The sequence below is a fragment of the Urocampus carinirostris genome, chromosome 1, assembly GCF_059441175.1.
Source record: "Urocampus carinirostris isolate Australia breed hairy pipefish chromosome 1, RoL_Ucar_1.0, whole genome shotgun sequence".
Taxonomy (NCBI): domain Eukaryota; kingdom Metazoa; phylum Chordata; class Actinopteri; order Syngnathiformes; family Syngnathidae; genus Urocampus; species Urocampus carinirostris.
Window position 1 is genome coordinate 28878797 of NC_142349.1, and position 19827 is coordinate 28898623.

Here is a 19827-nt window from a genome sequence, read left to right on the forward strand (position 1 = left end):
TGAAAAAAATAGTCTGTGTAATAACCTGTGAAGCCCTTTGAGACTCTTTGTGATTAAGGGCTATGCAAATAAAAATGACTTGACTTTACTTTGAGACTTGTGATTAAGGGTTATACAAATAAACATGACTTGACTTGATTATTTGTTTTTTAATGGATTATATTTTTCCCACCAGGAGGTGCTTAATAATACACGCTGTCCCTTTAAACTTTCATATTAAGGCCGGGGCCTAACACTATCACCTCGCTGGCCGCGATTTTGAGACCACTGATTTATGTTCACAAGATAGGCAGCATGGCGATGCAGTGGTTAGCGTGTGTGCAATACAGTTCTGAGGTTATTAGATCGAACCTCTCTGTGTTGAAAAACAAAGTATTGACTTTATGTAGTGGGGGAAAGGACCGTGTTTTTCTTCTCTTTAATAATGCATAGGGATTTAAACATATTCCTAAAATTATAACATTTTCCAAAACTTACTCAAGTAAATGTACTCCGTTACTACCCACCACTGCAATATTTGTGCTGTGTTTATCATAAATATCAACTAATTCAAGGGAGAGGGTTCAATTATTCAATGATCATGACATTCCCAGGCAAAAAAAACGTATTGGTATCGGATCGGTACCGTTTTGAAACCACAATGTATTTTCTTGGATCGTATCGATACTAAAGTTTCTAGTATCGCCTACCCCTATTGATGAGGGGAAATGTTGATAAGTGGAGCAATTGGCCGATGTTGGCATTTATGAAACATACATTCATAGTGGTGGTACAAAGCAGTTATCAAAATGAACACGGTAATGTATTTTTTATTGTTTCATTTGAGACGAAAAAAAAACGAGGTGCGATGCCGTCGAAATTCTTAGCAAAAGGGGGCGGTAGTCTTCAAAACGAGGACAAGAACCAAATATTTGAAAAAAGAAGAAGAACCGAGCTAACCTGAGCCGCACCAAAATAGCTCAGCGAAGGCTGAGCAGTTGACATCACCCAACACAAGAAATGGCAGCCACCGGAGTGCTTCCCTTTATACGAGGGGTAGATCTCAGCGGAAACGATTTTAAAGTAAGGCTTTATTACATTAATATGGCTTTCTTGCTGTTGATAAAATGTGAAATACGCTCAAGGTGAGAGGAAAACAGCTAGAGCAAAACACTGGGTTAGCTTCACACTGTTAGCTGGGCGTTAGCCAGTTGTTTGGCAATGACATATCCTCAAACCATTGGGGCTTAAATATGTGCAAAATGTGCTTCTTATTGTATTAACTCTATAGTTTTTCCCTTGTATGTTATATGCCCTTAAACCCAAAAAACGTTCTTTAAAAAATGGACAAGTTATTAATATTGCTCACAGTTTAAACACTTTTCTTAATTTATGTGAGGGAATTTAATGTCAAGTCATTTTTATTTTTAATTTTATTTGAATAGCCCTTAATCACAAAGAGTCTCAAAGGGCTTCACAGGTTTTTACACAGACTATATCACACAGACTATATTACAGATTACTTTTCAGACTATTATTACACCATCCCTTGCTCTGGAACCAACATGAGGGCAAGGAAAAACTCAAAAAACCTCAACATGAGGAAAATTAAGAAACCTTGAGAAGGGACCGCACATGTGGTATCCCCCTTCCAGGATTACCAGACAGCAAAGGATGTTGCAATCCCAAATAATACAGATATATTTTCCACGAAAAGTATAGGTTATTCATATGCTATAGAGTAGAAGTGAGTTTTAAGCTTAGAATTAAATATTTCCACTGAAGTTGCAGATCGGATCTCAGGGGGAAGAGCATTCCACAGCACCGGTGCCCGGATGGAGAACGCTCTCGAACCAGCGGAACAATGGCCTTTGCAAATTAGTCATTCAATATTTATTTACTTTTAATGCAGCAGCAGATGCTTTTGCCATGACTGGAAACTTTTTCGCTAGTGATATTACTAAGTGAGGTGACTCCTTTTTAAAATTAAAGTAACCACACCGGCACAAAGAAAATAATCCAGTTTAAGGAGTTTTCTTTGTAAATTATTGATCTTAACTTTTTAGAAGTTAAGCGAAAACAACAGAACTATAACCCGAAGAATACTGAATTTAAAAAAATTCCGGTTGAAATTAGGGAAATAAATGTAATGCATATCGTAAAACATGTATATGTTTTCATTTAAGACATAATAAGGAAAATAATGTATCTTATTTAAGTATGTGCCGTATACCATTTAGTGAAACACAAAAAAGTAATGAGCAATATTGTCTGAATAGGATTGGGTTGTTTTTTTTCAGTGTACACATGAGATTAATATCCCCCTCCAATGTATGAACTGCTGAGAAATCTTAGTAAATTAATAGGTAAAACTTTAAAACACTAAACATGAAAGCAACAGTGTGTAATATCTCACGCCTCTTTGTGGTACAAAAAATGTTTATATAGTAAAAAAAACATTAATTTGAATACTTGGCAAAAATACATGAACTATCATCCCATCCATCCATTATCTGCACCGCTTATCCTCAGTAGGGTCGCAGGGGTGCTAGAGCCCATCCCAGCTATCCTCAGGCAGTGGGCAGGGGACACTCTGAACTGGTTGCCAGCCAGTCGCAAGGCACACAGGGACAGACTATTCACTCGTTCATTCACACCTAGGGACAATTTGGATCGGTCAATTAACCTAATATGCATGTTTTTGGAATGTGGGAGGAAACCAGAGTCCCCGGAGGAAACCCACGCAAGCACGGGGAGAACATGCAGACTCCACGCAGGAGGTTCGATCTTATGACCCCAGTACTGTGCCGCACACGCGCTAACCACTGCGTCGCCATGCTGCCACTATAATCCCAATGTTTTCTTGAAAAAAAGATCATTGGTCAAGAAATTTGTATTTCTTTTGCAAAGTGGAATCTCATTTAAGTCCGCCTTGTTTGTCCGGTCCCAACCCACCGTTCTGTGCACTGTGACACTGGCCCTCGCTTGTGCCTGGCAACACAGTGCTATCTTGTGGTCAAACACTACCTACTGTGGCTTTAAGAATGAAAACATTTTGAATATGTTCATTTTACTGTCAATGCAGTGCTTGTATTTTCCCCAAAAGGTTTACGTGATGGAATAATTATTAAGATGTTTCCTTCGTTCGCCTTCTTAAACTTGTTCAAAATCTCATACGCACAACCGGAGTGCACATACCACAATTAGCAACTTTCAATATTCAACCTAAATATAGCCACATACTTGTAATATTTTAATACGGTTATTGCTGAATTTGAGTTTTAGGTCATGGATTTTAGTACCATTTAATGTGGTTGTGCTTGTTTACCTCACACACAACCACAACAACAATCAACTGATTCGTTTTTTCAAGGATTTTGTTGTTAGTTTCATATTTTATTGTCACTCCTTTCCAGGGAGGATATTTCCCTGAACATGTCAAATGCATGAGCAGCTTACGATGGCTCAAGTTGAACAGGACGGGGCTGTGTTATCTCCCGGAGGAACTTTCCTCTCTGCAGAAGCTGGTGAGAATAATATTGCTGTTTGTATTTTAGCATGATGCATGTTTATTGTTAGAAATCACAGTTACAATTTTTTTGAGTAGATTACAGCTAATGCAAAAAGAATCAAAATTTCAATTAGATTGTTTTCAGTTTTGACATTTTCATGCGGTCAGCCAAAATGTGTCATTATGTCCCAATGCGTAACAGTGTTCATCCGCAAAACAAAATTGGGGTTTTGCAAGAAAAGCTTGTGTCAGTAGACTCATTTGAGGAAACTCCGTTTTCAGTATCATCTGAGTGTTCAAAAGCCCATCTTTTCTGATTGGATTACAGTGGCCACCAAACCTAAAACCTTTGTTCTGGTCATTTAAATCAAATTGAGATCAACTTTTTTAGTGAAGAGTTATAAGCATGATGATGAACAAACATACTTTAAGTCACTTGATTTTGTAATATGACTGACATATGAAGACAGTATGGTGGGTCTTAGTATCATTGCATTTGTAGTTGCCATAGCTTGTTTATAGATTCTTACTTAGTCAGCCCCATTGTGGACAAAGAATGTAATTATTTGATGGATATCTGATGTCCCTTTTAGTAATACAATTATCTTAATTTGTATATAATAATTTGATTGGATAATGTTTTCTCTTATGTCCTACAGGAGCACCTTTCAGTGAGCCACAACAGTTTGACCACCTTACATGGGGAGCTCTCCAGTTTGCCAAACTTAAGGGTAATTAGCATTTGAATAAAAAATTAATTGCTTGGAAACTTTCACATTAAACCTAATCTGATTTGATAATTGAAAACAAAGATATGTTCTTGAAATGTTTCCAAGGTTAGGAATTTTATTTTTATTGAATAGACACAGTATAAAGGATCATTTCACCCCTTGAAAATAAAAAATACAATGTTGGTTGACAATAAAACCCAGTTCCATGTAATCCCCACATTATGAAGTGTCCTTGGGCAAGACACTGAATCCCTAATGCCGCCGATAGCAGGTAGTTGCCTTGCATGGCTGACGCTGCTATCAGTTAGTGTGTAAATGGGAAAAGTGTGAAGCACATTGTAAAGCGCTTTAAGGGGTCTTCATTGACTTGAAAAGCACTGTATAAATGCAGACCATTTACATTTATGGTAAGAATAGAAAGACTATGCAACTATTCAATACGTGTAGATGAAGACTGAATTGTGTTGTCGTACATTCCTCTTTTATTAAGAGTGTTGACCTGTTGAGTGTAGAGGTGAAAGTATAGATCTTCCGTTGGCGGTACATTCTGCACACAAACCACAACACACATTTCCTTCAGCAGAATTTCACATTAGTTGTTAGTTAGTTATGCAGCCAATGAAGTTGTCTTAAATGATTAGACAAGGTTTGATACATTAATTCAGTTTTTAACATTTGTCACATGCAAAGGATATTGCATACAATGCTTGTTTTTTTTATTCTGACTATTCTACCTCACTCTTGTTGGCTATTTCACCTATTATGCACTGTTTACATCATTGTCACTATGGGCCAATACTTTTTGTATTGTTTGTCATCCACACCCTTTAGAGCTGATCAGCTTTTCTAACCTAAGAGATTTGATAAGAAATTGCTCAGGGGAGAGCTTTAAGAACAAATGTGAAATTTGACATTGTGAAGGGTTTTTGCACACTCCTCTCTTGTTCTTTAAAGTTCAAAGCTCATTTTTTTGAGTTCTTTTTAAACTATAAACTTAATGGTTTCAAAAGCTTTAAAAGGTGTAGTCGTAATATAAATATATTTGCTTTGCTTTTAACATTCCATTCGTTCAACTCATCAGTAATCTAAATGAGTTTTTCTTATTCTTGCGCAGGCTGTGGTTGCCCGGGCCAACAATCTAAAAAACTCAGGAGTTCCAGATGACATCTTTCAACTTGATGACCTTTCTGTGCTGGTAACCAATTTTAAACGTTTTTCTTACTAACTACAAAACATGCTCAAGGATTGCCTTTGGTCATTGTGGTTTATTTAACAGGTTGTGGATAACAACCGGTGATGATCCAACTATTGATTTAAACTGCATGTTGATAATGTACACTTCTTCATTTTTAGCTACATCTGGTATTAGGGTTGCCTTTTATTGTAAAATATACAATATACCAAGTTTGCTATGTTGTGCATGTCTTATTGTCCATTTGTCACTGCATATGATTTATGTTGCAAAAAAATAAATTATCATAGTCACATCATATTTGACTGCTGACTACCTCAGCAACCTTACAAGGCATTTTTTCAGTGATGGAAATTTTAAATTCCTGTTGGATAATGATCAGCCACTGAGGAAATTGAGCTTCAAATCCATATGTTTGGGAGTGTTGCAACTGACCGCAAGGCAAATCCCGAATCCCTAGATTATATGAATAATTTCTACACTTGTTCTGCCAAATTTTAGGACCTGAGCTACAACCAGCTGACCGAAGTCCCCCGGGACCTGGAGAACAGCCGGAATATGCTGGTCCTCAACTTGAGCCACAACGGCATTGACTCGATCCCCAACCAGCTGTTCATTAACTTGACAGACCTGCTCTATCTTGATCTAAGTGACAACAAATTGGACAGCCTGCCACCTCAGATGAGACGTTTGGTTCATCTGCAGACGCTCATCCTCAACAACAACCCGCTGATGCACGCACAGTTGCGGTGAGATATGCTCCACTGATGTCCTTTTGTACTTATGCCACAAAAAGGACTGTATGGTACTCGAGGACTTTCTTTTGTTTATGTTTAATTTTGCTTCTGGGCTTTTGTGAGCAGCCAGCTGCCTGCCATGGTAGCGTTGCAAACTTTGCACCTGAGGAACACTCAGAGAACACAGAGCAATATGCCTACGAGTCTGGAAGGGCTTTTGAATTTAGCAGGTAATGCAGACACAAGTGCAGTTGTACACACTTTTATTCTGGATTACAGCGACAGCTTGTTCCAGAAGTTTCCAACTTTGAGTGATGTCCTTTGTTTCGCCCTCCAGATGTGGACCTGTCTTGCAATGACCTGACTCGTGTGCCAGAGTGCCTCTATTCATTGGGCAGTTTGAAAAGACTCAACTTGAGTAGCAATCAGATATCAGAACTGTCGCTCTGCATCGACCAGTGGTCCCAACTGGAAACGCTGAACCTTAGTCGCAACATCCTCACCTCATTGCCTGTACATAGTTTGGGTTATTTTTTTTTATTTTTTATTTTTTATTTTTTTGGAAGGGTTGTTATTTTTCTGTACAGTGGCCCCTCTATCTACTGCATGTTGAATGTCTTTTGAGTAAAGACCTTGCCCGATATGAGAGAAATCCAAGTTAAGAACATTTCCAGATGCTACAGTTTGTAATGGCGTATTTGACGAGGAAAAAGAATAAAACACTGTTCGGACAAATGGGCAAAAATATTTTAAACGTAGTGCTTAGAAAACAGGTCTTAGTTATATAAATGCAATTTTGTAATATATAATATTATAGTTGTCAGGAAGAGGTGTTTGCTTTTTAGGGTTAACTTAAATGATCTTGGGAGCCCGGGGCGAATCAATTTGTTTCCGGTTATTTCTAATGGGGAAAATTTGTTCGCGATTTGAGAAATTCTAAGTATGAGCTCAATCCGGGAAATGATTATTTTCTTAAGTAAAGGGGCCACTGTGCATGACCCTCTGCTGTGAAAAGTAACGATACCAACTTTTGTATACCTTCACGCAGTCAGCCATCTGTAAACTTTCCAAATTGAAAAAGCTGTACATGAACTCCAACAAACTGGATTTTGATGGTATTCCGCCTGGAATGGGAAAATTATCCAATCTCACAGAGTTCATGGCAGCTAACAACAACCTGGAACTCATCCCTGAGGGACTCTGTAGGTGAGTAGAGTAATGTAACACACAATGCCTAAGGAAAGGATTACACTGCACACACGTCGTTGTCATCACATTTATCTTTGTCGTCATGTAGGTGCGGCAAGCTGAAGAAGCTCGTGCTGAACAAAAACCGCCTTGTGACACTGCCAGAAGCCGTCCATTTCCTGACTGACTTGGAGGTAGAAGATGATAGGTTCCAAAGCACTTTTAACCGGAGCATGTTTTCAAATGCGAATTGTATTTTGCTCGTCGTAGATTCTGGATGTGCGCGAGAACCCCAACCTTGTGATGCCTCCCAAACCAGTCGATAGAGGTGCCGAGTGGTACAACATTGACTTTTCCCTGCAGAACCAGCTGCGGCTAGCTGGAGCTTCCCCAGCCACTGTAGCTGCCGCTGGAGGAGGTAAAATGTTCACTCGCAAACAATATTGACCTATTAAAGGAGTGGTGCATTGTTTGGGGTCTCCTTAAAGTAGCTGTACAAAATTTGGAACTTTTGTACTCTCTGCCACCACCTCCGGACTTAGTCATGATCGCATCCTCTGCTCATTTATGATGTACGTGCATTTCATAGATGTGCTCTTTTTTTTGCGGGGGGGGAGTTTGGGTTGGCATTTGAACTCTATTAGAAGCAGTATTTTTCTTACTATCACAATTTTCATGTTACACTGACAAATACAAGTAAAAAACTTTTGAGGACGATCATGACATCATTCTCCAGCACTGCTCCCATTCCTCAAACCTAATATGTTCTGTCCCGAACAGCTTCATTAAAAGTAAGCTAAAAGGAGATAGGGTGCAGTGGAAAATAAAGCATAATGGCTCTTTGAACTCACATGGGCATTTTTAACACATACTTAATAGAGATCCCGTACATGTTCAGACCATATTTATTCATTGCACCTAGCTCTTGCAAAGAAAATTACACCTCGTCATTGACTGTGATTACTATTACTATAGTTAAACATCACTAGCTTTAAGTAATTAAAATCAATCCCTTAAATGCCTTCTCTTTATTTCAAAAATTAGCAAATCTACAAATTAATTGAAAAAATGTAAGTGAAATACTTCAACTTATTGTACCGCCTTAGCGGCCAGTCATTCTTTGTTGTCATTCATTTGCAGGTGCCAGCCCCAAAGATCCCCTGGCAAGAAAGATGAGGCTAAGGAGGAGAAAAGACTGTGCTCAGGATGATCAGGCCAAACAGGTGCTGAAGGGCATGACTGATGTTGCGCAGGAAAAGAAGAACATGGAGGTAGAAAAAAAAAAGCTGAGGCTTAAAATGAGAAGCTTTTATCAATGAGCACAGGAAGATTGATGTCTTTGAGCACGATTTGCAGGAAAACGGGGATTTAAAATACCGAGATTTAAAGGTGCGGCGCTGGGATCAGGGTCTAGAAAAACCTCAGCTGGACTACTCAGAATTCTTTATGGATGACGTGGGGCAGGTAAGGACTTTTGTTTACAATGACACTTTGTTTTAGTAATGCACCGCCTGGATGTGTCCTCCCCATTGCAGGTGCCAGGTGTGAGTGTGTGGCAGATAGAAAATTTTGTTCCCATGCAAGTGGACGAAACCTTCCACGGGAAATTTTATGAGGCAGACTGCTACATTGTCCTCAAGGTAACCATCCATCACTTTTCACTAGTCGGTACCAAGCTCCAACTTGTTTTTAAGTACTCTCTTATTCATAGGCATTTCTGGATGACAACGGAGCATTGAACTGGCAGATATTTTACTGGATTGGCCAGGACGCCACACTAGACAAGAAGGCAGGAGCAGCTATCCATGCCGTTAACCTAAGGAACTTCCTTGGAGCAGAGTGCAGGACAATAAGGGAAGAGATGGGGGACGAGAGCGAAGAGTTCAGTGAAGTACGTCATGGCGGCTGCTCACGTGTCTCATTCCAAATTTTCAGACCGCTTTTTCATTTGCAATTGTGAACGATAATTCTTGTCTTACGTTGAAGGTATTTAACAATGAAATCTCATACATTGAGGGAGGTACAGCCAGTGGATTCTATACTGTGGAGGACACGCATTATTCTGTCAGGTCGGGCATACTCCTGTGTATGGCATACTGGGTCATGTGTTGATTTATTTAATTTTTTTTTGCCTGTGCTAAAAAAAACAATCATCTGCGTGTGTTTTTTTAGGCTGTACAGGGTTTACGGCAAGAAAAACATTCGGTTGGAGTCTGTGCCTGTCAAGTCTTGCTCTCTTGATCCACGGTGACACACTACCACTGTCGCAAATTTAGTTTTTATCAATGGGTGGGTTTCTGTTCTAATAATGTTTTTTTTTTTTTTGGGATATGTTCTTTTTGTTTTGCAGCTTTGTGTTCCTGGTGGACAATGGACTGGAAATTTTTATTTGGAGGGGAGCCAATGCCACACTGAGCGGCACCACAAAGGCCAGGTCAGGCGGATAATCATGCACTTATTTTCTTGACTTATTTTCTTGAAGTCCAGGTTATTAGTCTGTTTAAATAGCTTCAGTGCTGTATAACCTAAAAGGTTTCTGCCTTTTAGGTTGTTTGCTGAGAAAATTAATAAGAATGAGCGTAAGGGCAAGGCAGAGATCACAACTTTAAAGCAGAGCCAGGAGCCTCCGAATTTCTGGGAGTTGCTGGGTGGACAACCGGAGGAGATCAAGAGACATGTCCCGGACGACTTCTCGGCTGTCAGACCCAAACTTTACAAGGTCATAATTTTTAGATTCATGTAGCAGCCTAATACACACAATAAAAGTGCTGACTGATAGGATTGTTGTTTGGTGGTTCAGGTGGGTTTAGGACTTGGCTATCTGGAGCTTCCTCAGATTAACTACAAACTGTCTGTGGAGCACAAAGACCGCCATATCAAACTGGACACATTGCCAGAGCTCAGACTGGTATGTTAATTGCGTTTTGATTAGCCACAAGTAATCCCAAGTGATCCATGCAAATCGTATATGGAATACATTTGCTTCTCCCATCAAAGGGCCCATTGCGCACGTGACCCACTTCAATACTTACTCAACTCTTTTCAGCTGCAGTCGCTGTTGGACACAAAGTGCGTGTACATCCTGGACTGCATGTCTGACGTTTTCATCTGGATAGGGAGGAAATCTCCCCGACTCGTCCGAGCCGCCGCCCTAAAACTGGGTCAGGAGATCTGTTCCATGCTGCACCGGCCCAAACACGCAAGTGTCACAAGGAATCTCGAAGGCACAGAGTGCCAGGTAATGTTTCCCTTTGAATTCTGTTTGACTTGGAACCAGCCAGCAGCTGAAAGCAATTCTTGTTATTCAAGTGTTCCCTGTAGAGTCAGACATTGTTTGTGTTGATATATGAAGCATTTTTATTCGGTGTTTAAAGGCAATGGTTTTTTGCATTAAGGATTTCTGAGTGGGCCGATTGCAATGACCTCAGATTTCCAAAAGAGGACGCCAAATGTTCATCCTATTACCTTAGAGCAAAGATCGATTTCATAATTTTAAAGGAGCTACACTTTGTTTTTAATTTATGGTTAATTGATTTTACAAGTTACCAGCTCTGTTGCAGGTCACCTGTTTTTTTTTTTTTACCTGAACAGCTTGAAAGGTGCACCCAAAGTAAAACTGAAGCTGTACTTGAACCATTTGGAAAATCTGTATTTTTGTCTGTTCTTGAAGATGACACACACATAAATTAATCAAAATACAATAACTATGTTTATTCACAAGTAAATCCGATCATCAAAACATTTCTAAAATAACAGGCACATTTTTATTTTTTTAAGTGAAAATTGGGAATTTGTTCTGTGATGGATGGATTGGGTGAAAAGAAAAGATGAGGAAAATATAATATTATTATTATTATAACTTGAGATTTACCTCCACAAGCCTATCCAGCTTAATACACCTGAACATTTTGGTTTGCGTATGCTGAGACGCATAGTCTTTTTTTGTAGTCCGACTTGGTTTGTTGATTTCAAAGCCTGAGGCTGATATCCTCACAAGTGTCTGACTGTCTCGTCCTGCATGTCCCTGAGACAGCGGAGGTGCACCACTCGTGAGTTAAAAATTTACAAATGCGATTTCTCTCATATCGGGCAAGTCCTCATCTAAATGAATGCTGTGGTGTGTATTTGTGCTATATACAGGACTGTCTCAGAAAATTAGAATATTGTGATAAAGTTCTTTATTTTCTGTAATGCAATTAAAAAAACAAAAATGTCATACATTCTGGATTCATTACACATCAACTGAACTATTTCAAGCCTTGTATTATTTGAATATTGCTGATTTTGGCTTACAGCTGAAAAAAACTCAAAAATCCTATCTCAAAATATTAGAATACTTCCTCAGACCAAGTAAAAAAATAATTTTATAACAGCAAAACTAAATCAAACATTTGAAAATGTCCATTGATGCACTCAGTACTTGGTTGGGAATCCTTTTGCACAGATTACTGCATCAATCCGGCGTGGCATGGAGGCAATCAGCCTGTGGCATTGCTGAGGTGTTATTGATGCCCAGGATGCTTCGATAGCGGCCTTCAGCTCATTTGCATTTGTAGGTCTGGTGTCTTTCATCTTCTTCTTAACTATACCCCACAAATTCTCGATGGGGTTCAGGTCAGGGGAATTAGCAGGCCAATCAAGGACAGTGATGCCATGGTCAGTGCACCAGTTACTGGTGGTTTTGGCACTGTGGGCAGGTGCCAGATCATGCTGGAAAATGAAATCCTCATCTCCATAGAGCTTTTCAGCAGATGGAAGCATGTAGTGCTCTAAAATCTCTTGGTACACAGTTGCATTTACTCTGGACTTGATGAAACACAGTGGACCAACACCAGCAGCTGACATGGCTCCCCAAACCATTGCTGACTGTGGGAACTTCACACTGGATTTCAAGCAACTTGGATTTTGCTCCGCTCCAGCCTTTCTCCAGACTCTGGCGCCTTGACTTCCAAATGAAATGCAAAACTTGCTTTCGTCTGAAAAGAGGACTTTGGACCACTCTGCAACTGTCCAATGCTTCTTCTCCATAGCCCAAGTCAGACGCTTCTTCCGTTGTCTTGAGTTCAGAAGTGGCTTGACCATGGGAATACGGCTTGTAGCCCATTTCCCGGACACGTCTGTGAACAGTGGCTTTTGATACCTGGACTCCAGCTTCAGCCCACTGTCTTTGAAGCTCCCCTAAATTCTGGAAGCGGCTCTTCTTCACAATTTTGCTAAGGCTGCGGTCATCTCTCTTGGTTGTGCAGCGTTTCCGGCCACATTTTTCCCTTCCAACAGACTTTTTGTGGATATGCTTTGAAACTGCACTCTGTGAACAGCCTGCTCTTTGAGAATTTTTTTTGTGTCTTACCCTCCCGATGGAGGGTATCAATGATGGTCCTCTGGAGAAGTCGAACTTACAGATCAGATCAGCAGTCTTCCCCATACTTGTGATTTAGTTTACTGAACCAAGCTGAGTGTTTTTAAGGCTCAGGAAACCCTCGCAAGGTGTTCCGAGTTAGATGATTCAGGTGATTAGTTGAATAGCCTACCTTTATACTTTTTCATGATATTCTAATAATTTGAGATAGGATTTTTGAGTTTTCTTAAGCTGTAAGCCAAATTCAGCAATATTAAAATAATAAAAGGCTTGAAATAGTTCAGTTGATGTGTAATGAATCCAGAATGTATGACATTTTTGTTTTTTTAATTGCATTACAGAAAATAAAGAACTTTATCACAATATTCTAATTTTCTGAGACAGTCATGTATATATCATTCAGAAGGAATCTTGTTCGGTCAGCTCTTCCTCCCGTGTTAAAGCATGCACCCCTTTTCTTTTATCTTGGTGTTTAGATGGCTGGGTAAAATGTGGCATGCGACAAGAAAAAAAGGTTTAGCGCTTACCGTTTGGCACAGAAAACTAGCCCAGAGCCTCGTCACACTTAAATATGATGCTGCCATTGCAAGCAATTAGAAAAATTCCCTCAGAGAAGGAAAACGCTTTGGTGGACACTGGCCCCAACTTTAGCTCATAAGTTGTGCCAACAACCTATACAAATACAATAACCTCCTGGAAACCTTCAAAGAAGAACCAGCATCCTGTCAAAGCAGCAATCACAAACTCGGTAGTATTATACCGAGTTTGTGATTGCTGTATATAGTATATAGTAATATACTGGGGTATATTGTCATTTACCTGATCAATGAGTATTACATTAAAAACTCAGTGATTTAGTCTGTTTACTCGCTGACACAATATCTTAAAATGAAGCGCAGATATTTCCATTAACATCCTGTTACCTTTTCCATGCCTTTGTTTGCTTGCTCATTGCCTTTCGTAACTAGTGTATTTATAATTCAATAGCTTACAAGGGAAGCTATTCATCATAAATCTAGCTTTTCGATTTTTGCTCAAAATCACCAGATGGATGTGTTTGAATTTCAAAATGTCCTTCCAGGGGAGCATGCCCCTGGACCTCCCTAGACATTTCACCCACCTGGTTCTCATAGAATGTTATGGGAAACACTGACTCTACGTTCAATACCATTCTTGATTAGGTGTTTAAGTCCAAATTCAAGAACTGGGACGATGTGCTGAAAGTGGACTACACTCGAGCGGCAGAGACGGTGCAGCAGACAGACAACTTGCAGGGCAAGGTCAGTGATAAGGCGAATCTCATTTTTGGTCATCTGGCTTTGCTTCACATGGTGCCGGTCTGTCTTGTCTGGCAGGTGAAGAAAGACACAGAGCAGAAAGACCAGATGAAAGCTGACCTCACAGCGCTCTTCCTGCCCAGGCAGCCGGCCATGCCGCTTACTGAGGTAATGTGTTCATGGACACTCGTGCATTTGTTGAGCAGGCCACAAACAGACAGCCTCCACTTGTGGGTCACACGTAGGCCGAGCAGCTGATGGAGGAGTGGAACGAGGATTTGGACGGCATGGAAGGATTCGTGTTAGAGGGCAAAAAGTTTGCACGGCTTCCGGAGGAGGAGTTTGGACACTTTTTCACTCAAGATTGCTACGTCTTTCTCTGCAGGTGTCCATGCATGACCTTAACATAATAGAAAGTTAGCAAAGAGATTTCGTTAAGCATCTCTCCGTGTTTGGGCAGATATTGGGTGCCCGTGGAGTACGAAGATGACGAGGGGAAAGAAGGCGGAGATAAAGAAAAAGAAGACGAGGATGACAAACAGCCAGAGGAAGACTTCCAGTGCGTGGTCTACTTCTGGCAGGGCCGGCAAGCCTCTAACATGGGCTGGCTCACCTTCACCTTCTCTCTGCAGAGGAAATTTGAAAGTCTCTTTCCGGGAAAACTCAAGGTAAAAATGTAAGTCGAGGTCAATCTGGAGTTTAGCAATCAACTGCTCTCGTTGGCTTCCAGGTGGTGCGCATGACCCAACAGCAGGAGAACCTCAAGTTCTTGTCCCATTTCAAGAGGAAGATCATCATTCACAAGGGGAAGCGGAAACAGAAGACTGACTCGGCCCAGCCGTCCCTCTACCACATCCGCACAAACGGGAGTGCACTCTGCACCAGGTAAGGGATGAACCACTGCTGAATAGCAGCAGGAAACTTCAATTTGTGGTTGCAACATCACCAGAACGATCCAGATTGGAACAGACTCCAGCAACCTCAACTCTGAGTTCTGCTTCATTCTCAAAGTGGGTATTCAATCTTCATCTTGATTGAGGATTTTCACATCCGCACTAAGAGAGCTTCCTTGAATGTTGATGTGCAGGTCCCCTTCGAAAGCACGGACAACCAGGGCATCGTGTACACCTGGGTGGGTAGAGCTGCTGACCCAGATGAGGCCAAACTGTCCGAGGACATCATGAACAGCATGTTTGACGACAGCTACAGCAAACAGGTGACATTACGCCAAAACGCACGCTTGCAAACAAATGCTTTCTACTAGGAACCAAGGAAGAAAACTAAAGCTTGACAATGGTGGCGGCATGGTTTGTTTTTCATAGGTCATCAATGAAGGTGAAGAACCAGAGAATTTCTTCTGGGTGGGCATCGGAGCGCAGAATCCGTACGACGAGGACGCAGAATACATGAAATATGCTCGTCTATTCAGGTGAGTGGTTGTCATTGTTGCCATCCAATTTGCCAAATCACGAAACTGTTTATCTATTCAGAATGGAATGTGAAATCACATGAACTTTCATAGAAAATGAAACTTGGATTTGGAAAAGTAGCTGTGTTTTAAATTCACTCATATCATTCAAAATCAGTGCCTCAGATTAACACATTCTGAATTTTCAGATCTTTGAGTAGGCTTTTAACAAAAAAAAATGTTTGAGAGCACAAAACATGATCTCAAACCATATCAGTATTTTAAAACAGTCAAGATATTTATTGACTAAATCCCGGTGCGTACCTTGCACCAACTGCATGGGGAATTTAGCCTGGATTCCTTTGGCTGCAGGGTCCCGTGCGCCTGCACATCTTAAGCCGTTTTCAGCTCTGCTGCAAAATGTCTACGTCGTGTTATTGGATTAAGTGACGATTCAAAATAACGACTACGAAGACAAGCATATAGTTACTACTGCATTGAAAGAAAACATGAAAGAAAGTTGCATCGTGGAAAATGCGAGCCTATGTTTCTCGACGACAGGGCAACCATACCGTGAATAATAGTGCCTGATTGCAACACAGACATGAAAAGTCATATATTTGTGTTGTCATTGGTGGTTTAGCAACAGAACAAATTGCATTTGCTTGTCATCTGTCGTCTAGGACAGGCCCAGGGGCCAGTTACGGCCTATGATCAATTTTACTGGCCTGCGGCCTCTATCATGAAATTAATACGTGGCCCACCAGTAATGTTGACTGGGGTATAAAGCATGGGTGTCTTTCAGGACAAGTGGAAATCTGATTATGTTTTCAGCTAAATCGGAAAAAATTGCGTCTACGTAATTTGCCAAGAGACTGGCTGTTTTCAAAGAATGATATCAAGAGGCTTTGCCAGACCAAACATGCTAACTACAAAAAGCCTACTGGAAATAAACGCTTTGTAAAGGTGAAACTGGAAATTGTTTTAACAGCGCTTTGTCACAAAAATGTCACAAAGGCAGGCTATGAGGTTACGACGCTAATTACCAAGCACTGAAAACCTTTTATTGAAGGTGAATTTTTTAGAAACTTTTCAAAGAATGCCAGGCTAAATAGTAATCCCTCACACATTTTCAGTTTACCAAATCTGGCCAGATTTCTGGAAAGTTTGGACACCCCTGCTCCAAGATTAAAGGAATCCCCAGTCCTGACAATTACTCAAATTATACAGAAAGAGAATTGTAGCATTGTTGATAACTCCCATTTCAATTCAGATGTGGAAATTGAGGACTTATTCAATATTTCAAACTGTCAAACCTCTTATTTTGCTCATTATGTATTGCAGTAATCCCTTGTTTTTTGGGGAGTTGCATTCCATACAGTCAAAACCTGTATGTGACATCTATAGATTTTTTTAGACATCAGTAATTTTATGTATGACTAACAAAATGACTATAGATCTAGAGACAAAAACACAGAATTGTAATTGAATGGTCTTTATCGTCATTATACAATAGTACCGTACAACGAAATTGGATTGCTTACCGTTTTAGTGTAAGAAAGCGATTTAGGGAGCAGCCGGCTACCTGCACCCTAGCATCAGGCATGGTTGGGTTGAGCCAGGTCTTGGCGATGATCAAAATACATAAGTCATGAATGTAGTAGTTTCCCTGAAGTTGTAGCTCCATGCCATCAGTTTCACGGGTAATGGATATGGTGTTGGTGAGATACAGGCTTGGCCAGGGCTGCTTTTCATTGCGGTGGTTTGTTTTTGTTTTTTTGAGAGTGCACCTGTTGAAAAGGGCAGCTCGTCATTTTCCTCTGTGCTGCGCAACTTGAAGAAATTTGGCGACCGCGCGGCAAAATGATCAAACACGTTGGATACTTGACATCATTGGCACCGTGTCGTTTTTTTTTTTCGAGAAAGTTCCCCCTGCTAACCTCACGCCAAAGGCAAAATGTTGATTGCCAGCTGGGGCACAACCCGTTTGAGGTAGCTGTGCGCGGGGCTTTACTCTGCAGTCCTCGTTTTCGACTGCATTTCTATTTAATGACCTTTGCGGCTTTGTTATCCCTTTGCAGATGTTCCAACGAGAGAGGTTATTTCTCTGTGTCCGAGAAGTGTTCCGACTTCTGCCAGGATGACTTGGCCGACGACGACATTATGTTGCTCGATAACGGCCAAGAGGTGAGAAATTTCTCAAATTTGAAATCAAACCCAACAATGCTTCACTTTGTTGTATCGCCACTAGGTGTACATGTGGGTCGGTACCCAGACCAGCCAGGTAGAGATTAAGCTGAGTCTCAAAGCCTGTCAGGTCAGTGGAATAATCTTTTTTTGAATTTCCCGCTTGAGTTTTCTTTCAACTCAATTGTAAATTGTCGGCAGGTGTACATCCAGCACATGCGCTCTAAAGAAAGCCAACAACCAAGAAAACTGCGACTGGTGCGCAAGGGCAACGAGCCTCACTGTTTCACACGCTGCTTCCACGCTTGGGGGGATTTCAAAACTCCTCCAGCATAGAGGCGTTCACGCAGTAGACTGCCTAATTCCTCTGTTGCAGGGTGTCCCAAACATTTTCAGCTGACCAACACAAGTAGGTCAAAATAAAGTGTTTTTGTCTTGCCAGAATTGTATTTGGCCTAAACAAAAATATACCAACTGGAAATCAACAGCTATATCAAAGGTAAAACCCTCTATTCGATAGGAAGGCCATTATGTCCTTTTTTGTTCTCAAATATTCTAGCAAGTGCAAGAGTATGGGGTCCCTGACAGTCTGATGTGGCATTGTCAGCATTTAATTCATTTTCAGTGTAAGTTCGACTTCTCCAAAGAATGCCCTTTGTCACCGATTCTGTTCTTTTATGGAGAGATTTCTAGACACAAGGGCGTGCAATGGTCTGGATTTGGGTCCTCTGAATTGCATCTGATTTTTGCAGAGAATGTGCTGTTAGCTTCCTCAAGCCTTGAGCAATTCACAACTGACTCAGAGACCATTGTTCTCAACCGGAGAAGGTGGCATGCCCTATCCTGGTCAGGGATTAAATATTGCCCCAGGTAGAAGAGTGTAGAATCTCGAGTGCAGCGTCCGCAGTTATGTGCATTCCCTACCGGTCCATCGTGATGAAGGACCTGATCAGAAAAAGCTCATCCTGACATCTGCAAAACGATCAGTTGCTGTACCTCACCTGGGGGTCACAAACTATGGGCCATGACCAAAAGGACATTAACCCAGATAGAAGCAGTGGAAATGAGTTATGTTTTAGGCTAGGCTCTCCCCTGGAGATGGTGAGAAGTTTGGTAGTCCAAAAAAACTCTGTGTAGAGCGGCTGCTTTGCGTTCAAATGAGTCAGCGCCAGCATCTGGACACTTCTGGTGGTTTTGCGGGGATCTCACACCTGGAGTGGGTCTAAGGGACTACCCAGAAGTACATTTCTGAGCTGTCCTGGGAACCCTTTGAGATTCCTAGATGAGCTTGACAAGTGGCTGAAGCTGCTGCTCCACCAACCAGATTCCACCTGAAGATAAGGGATAAATGGATACAAGAACATTGATTTGTTTTAGTTGTGAGGAAATAGTTGCTGCTCCTCAAAGTCGTGAATGGCTCTCTCGGATGTATTTTAGTTTCGTGATTTCGATTAACAGACCATTAGCCTGCACATCCGCTGAAAATTTTTGGATAAGACACCCATGCTCAGGACCATTTTGCACAATTCATCTGAAGCACATTATGATGTCATTGAGACCAGGAAGGAAATGCCCTTGCTCCACCATGGAATGTTTTTTTTCACATACTTGATAAGATACCCATTCTGTACCCTTTTAGCCAGCATACACCAAACATCCATTATTTGATGCTATTGAGTGACACAATGTGCATTGGTTTGAATATCCTTGCGTCTATGCTTACTAAAGTTGCTTTTATGGCACTTTAGCAAGCAAAGTTTATTATGAAATATAGTAGATTTAAATGTGTTTGGTTGATACTGCAATGGGAAAACTTTTTTTATCATTTGAAGAACACATCTTAGCACAATCATTGCAAATCTTTGGAATTCCTCTGGGGTGCCCTGTGTGCCTGTTTAATGTGCGCCTCCCCTATGTACAGGTGGGAATGTGCGCGAGCTTTTCGATGCCACCTGCAGATGCTTTATTTATTTTATAAAAAATAAAATCAGATCTATATCCCTCCATTACTCTACTGTGTTTTTTTTGTTAGAAACATTGGCAGTTTTCAGCTGGCCTATGAATAACGGATTTAGATCGTGATGTAATTTATGAATACAAATATTAAACTCGTTCGAAAAGTAATTTGGGATGAAACACACATTTAGATGCTATTGGAGACCCCCAGAACGCTCCTTGGCTTTATGTAGGTTTGAGATCAGGGGATATGGTTTCTATTACTGAACTCATGCAGCCCTTTTGAGAATCTGATTAAGGGC

General features: G+C 40.8%; 1 protein-coding gene across 1 annotated transcript; it reads left to right on the forward strand.

Moving 5' to 3' along the window:
* Positions 1-923: 923 nt before the first annotated feature.
* On the forward strand, positions 924-19575 carry flii (FLII actin remodeling protein). The gene is made up of 31 exons (XM_088333639.1): positions 924-1062; positions 3396-3506; positions 4150-4221; positions 5336-5416; positions 5915-6162; positions 6277-6380; positions 6488-6663; positions 7199-7356; positions 7448-7532; positions 7609-7756; positions 8479-8609; positions 8695-8802; positions 8874-8978; positions 9050-9229; positions 9325-9407; positions 9511-9585; positions 9689-9772; positions 9886-10057; positions 10139-10246; positions 10385-10576; positions 13879-13977; positions 14053-14142; positions 14220-14359; positions 14435-14642; positions 14705-14859; positions 14924-14984; positions 15062-15190; positions 15297-15403; positions 17464-17569; positions 17634-17699; positions 17771-19575. The coding sequence occupies exons 1-31, from the start codon at positions 1000-1002 to the stop codon at positions 17903-17905; spliced, it is 3780 nt and encodes a 1259-aa protein (XP_088189765.1). The 5' UTR covers positions 924-999; the 3' UTR covers positions 17906-19575.
* The last annotated feature ends 252 nt before the right edge of the window (positions 19576-19827 follow it).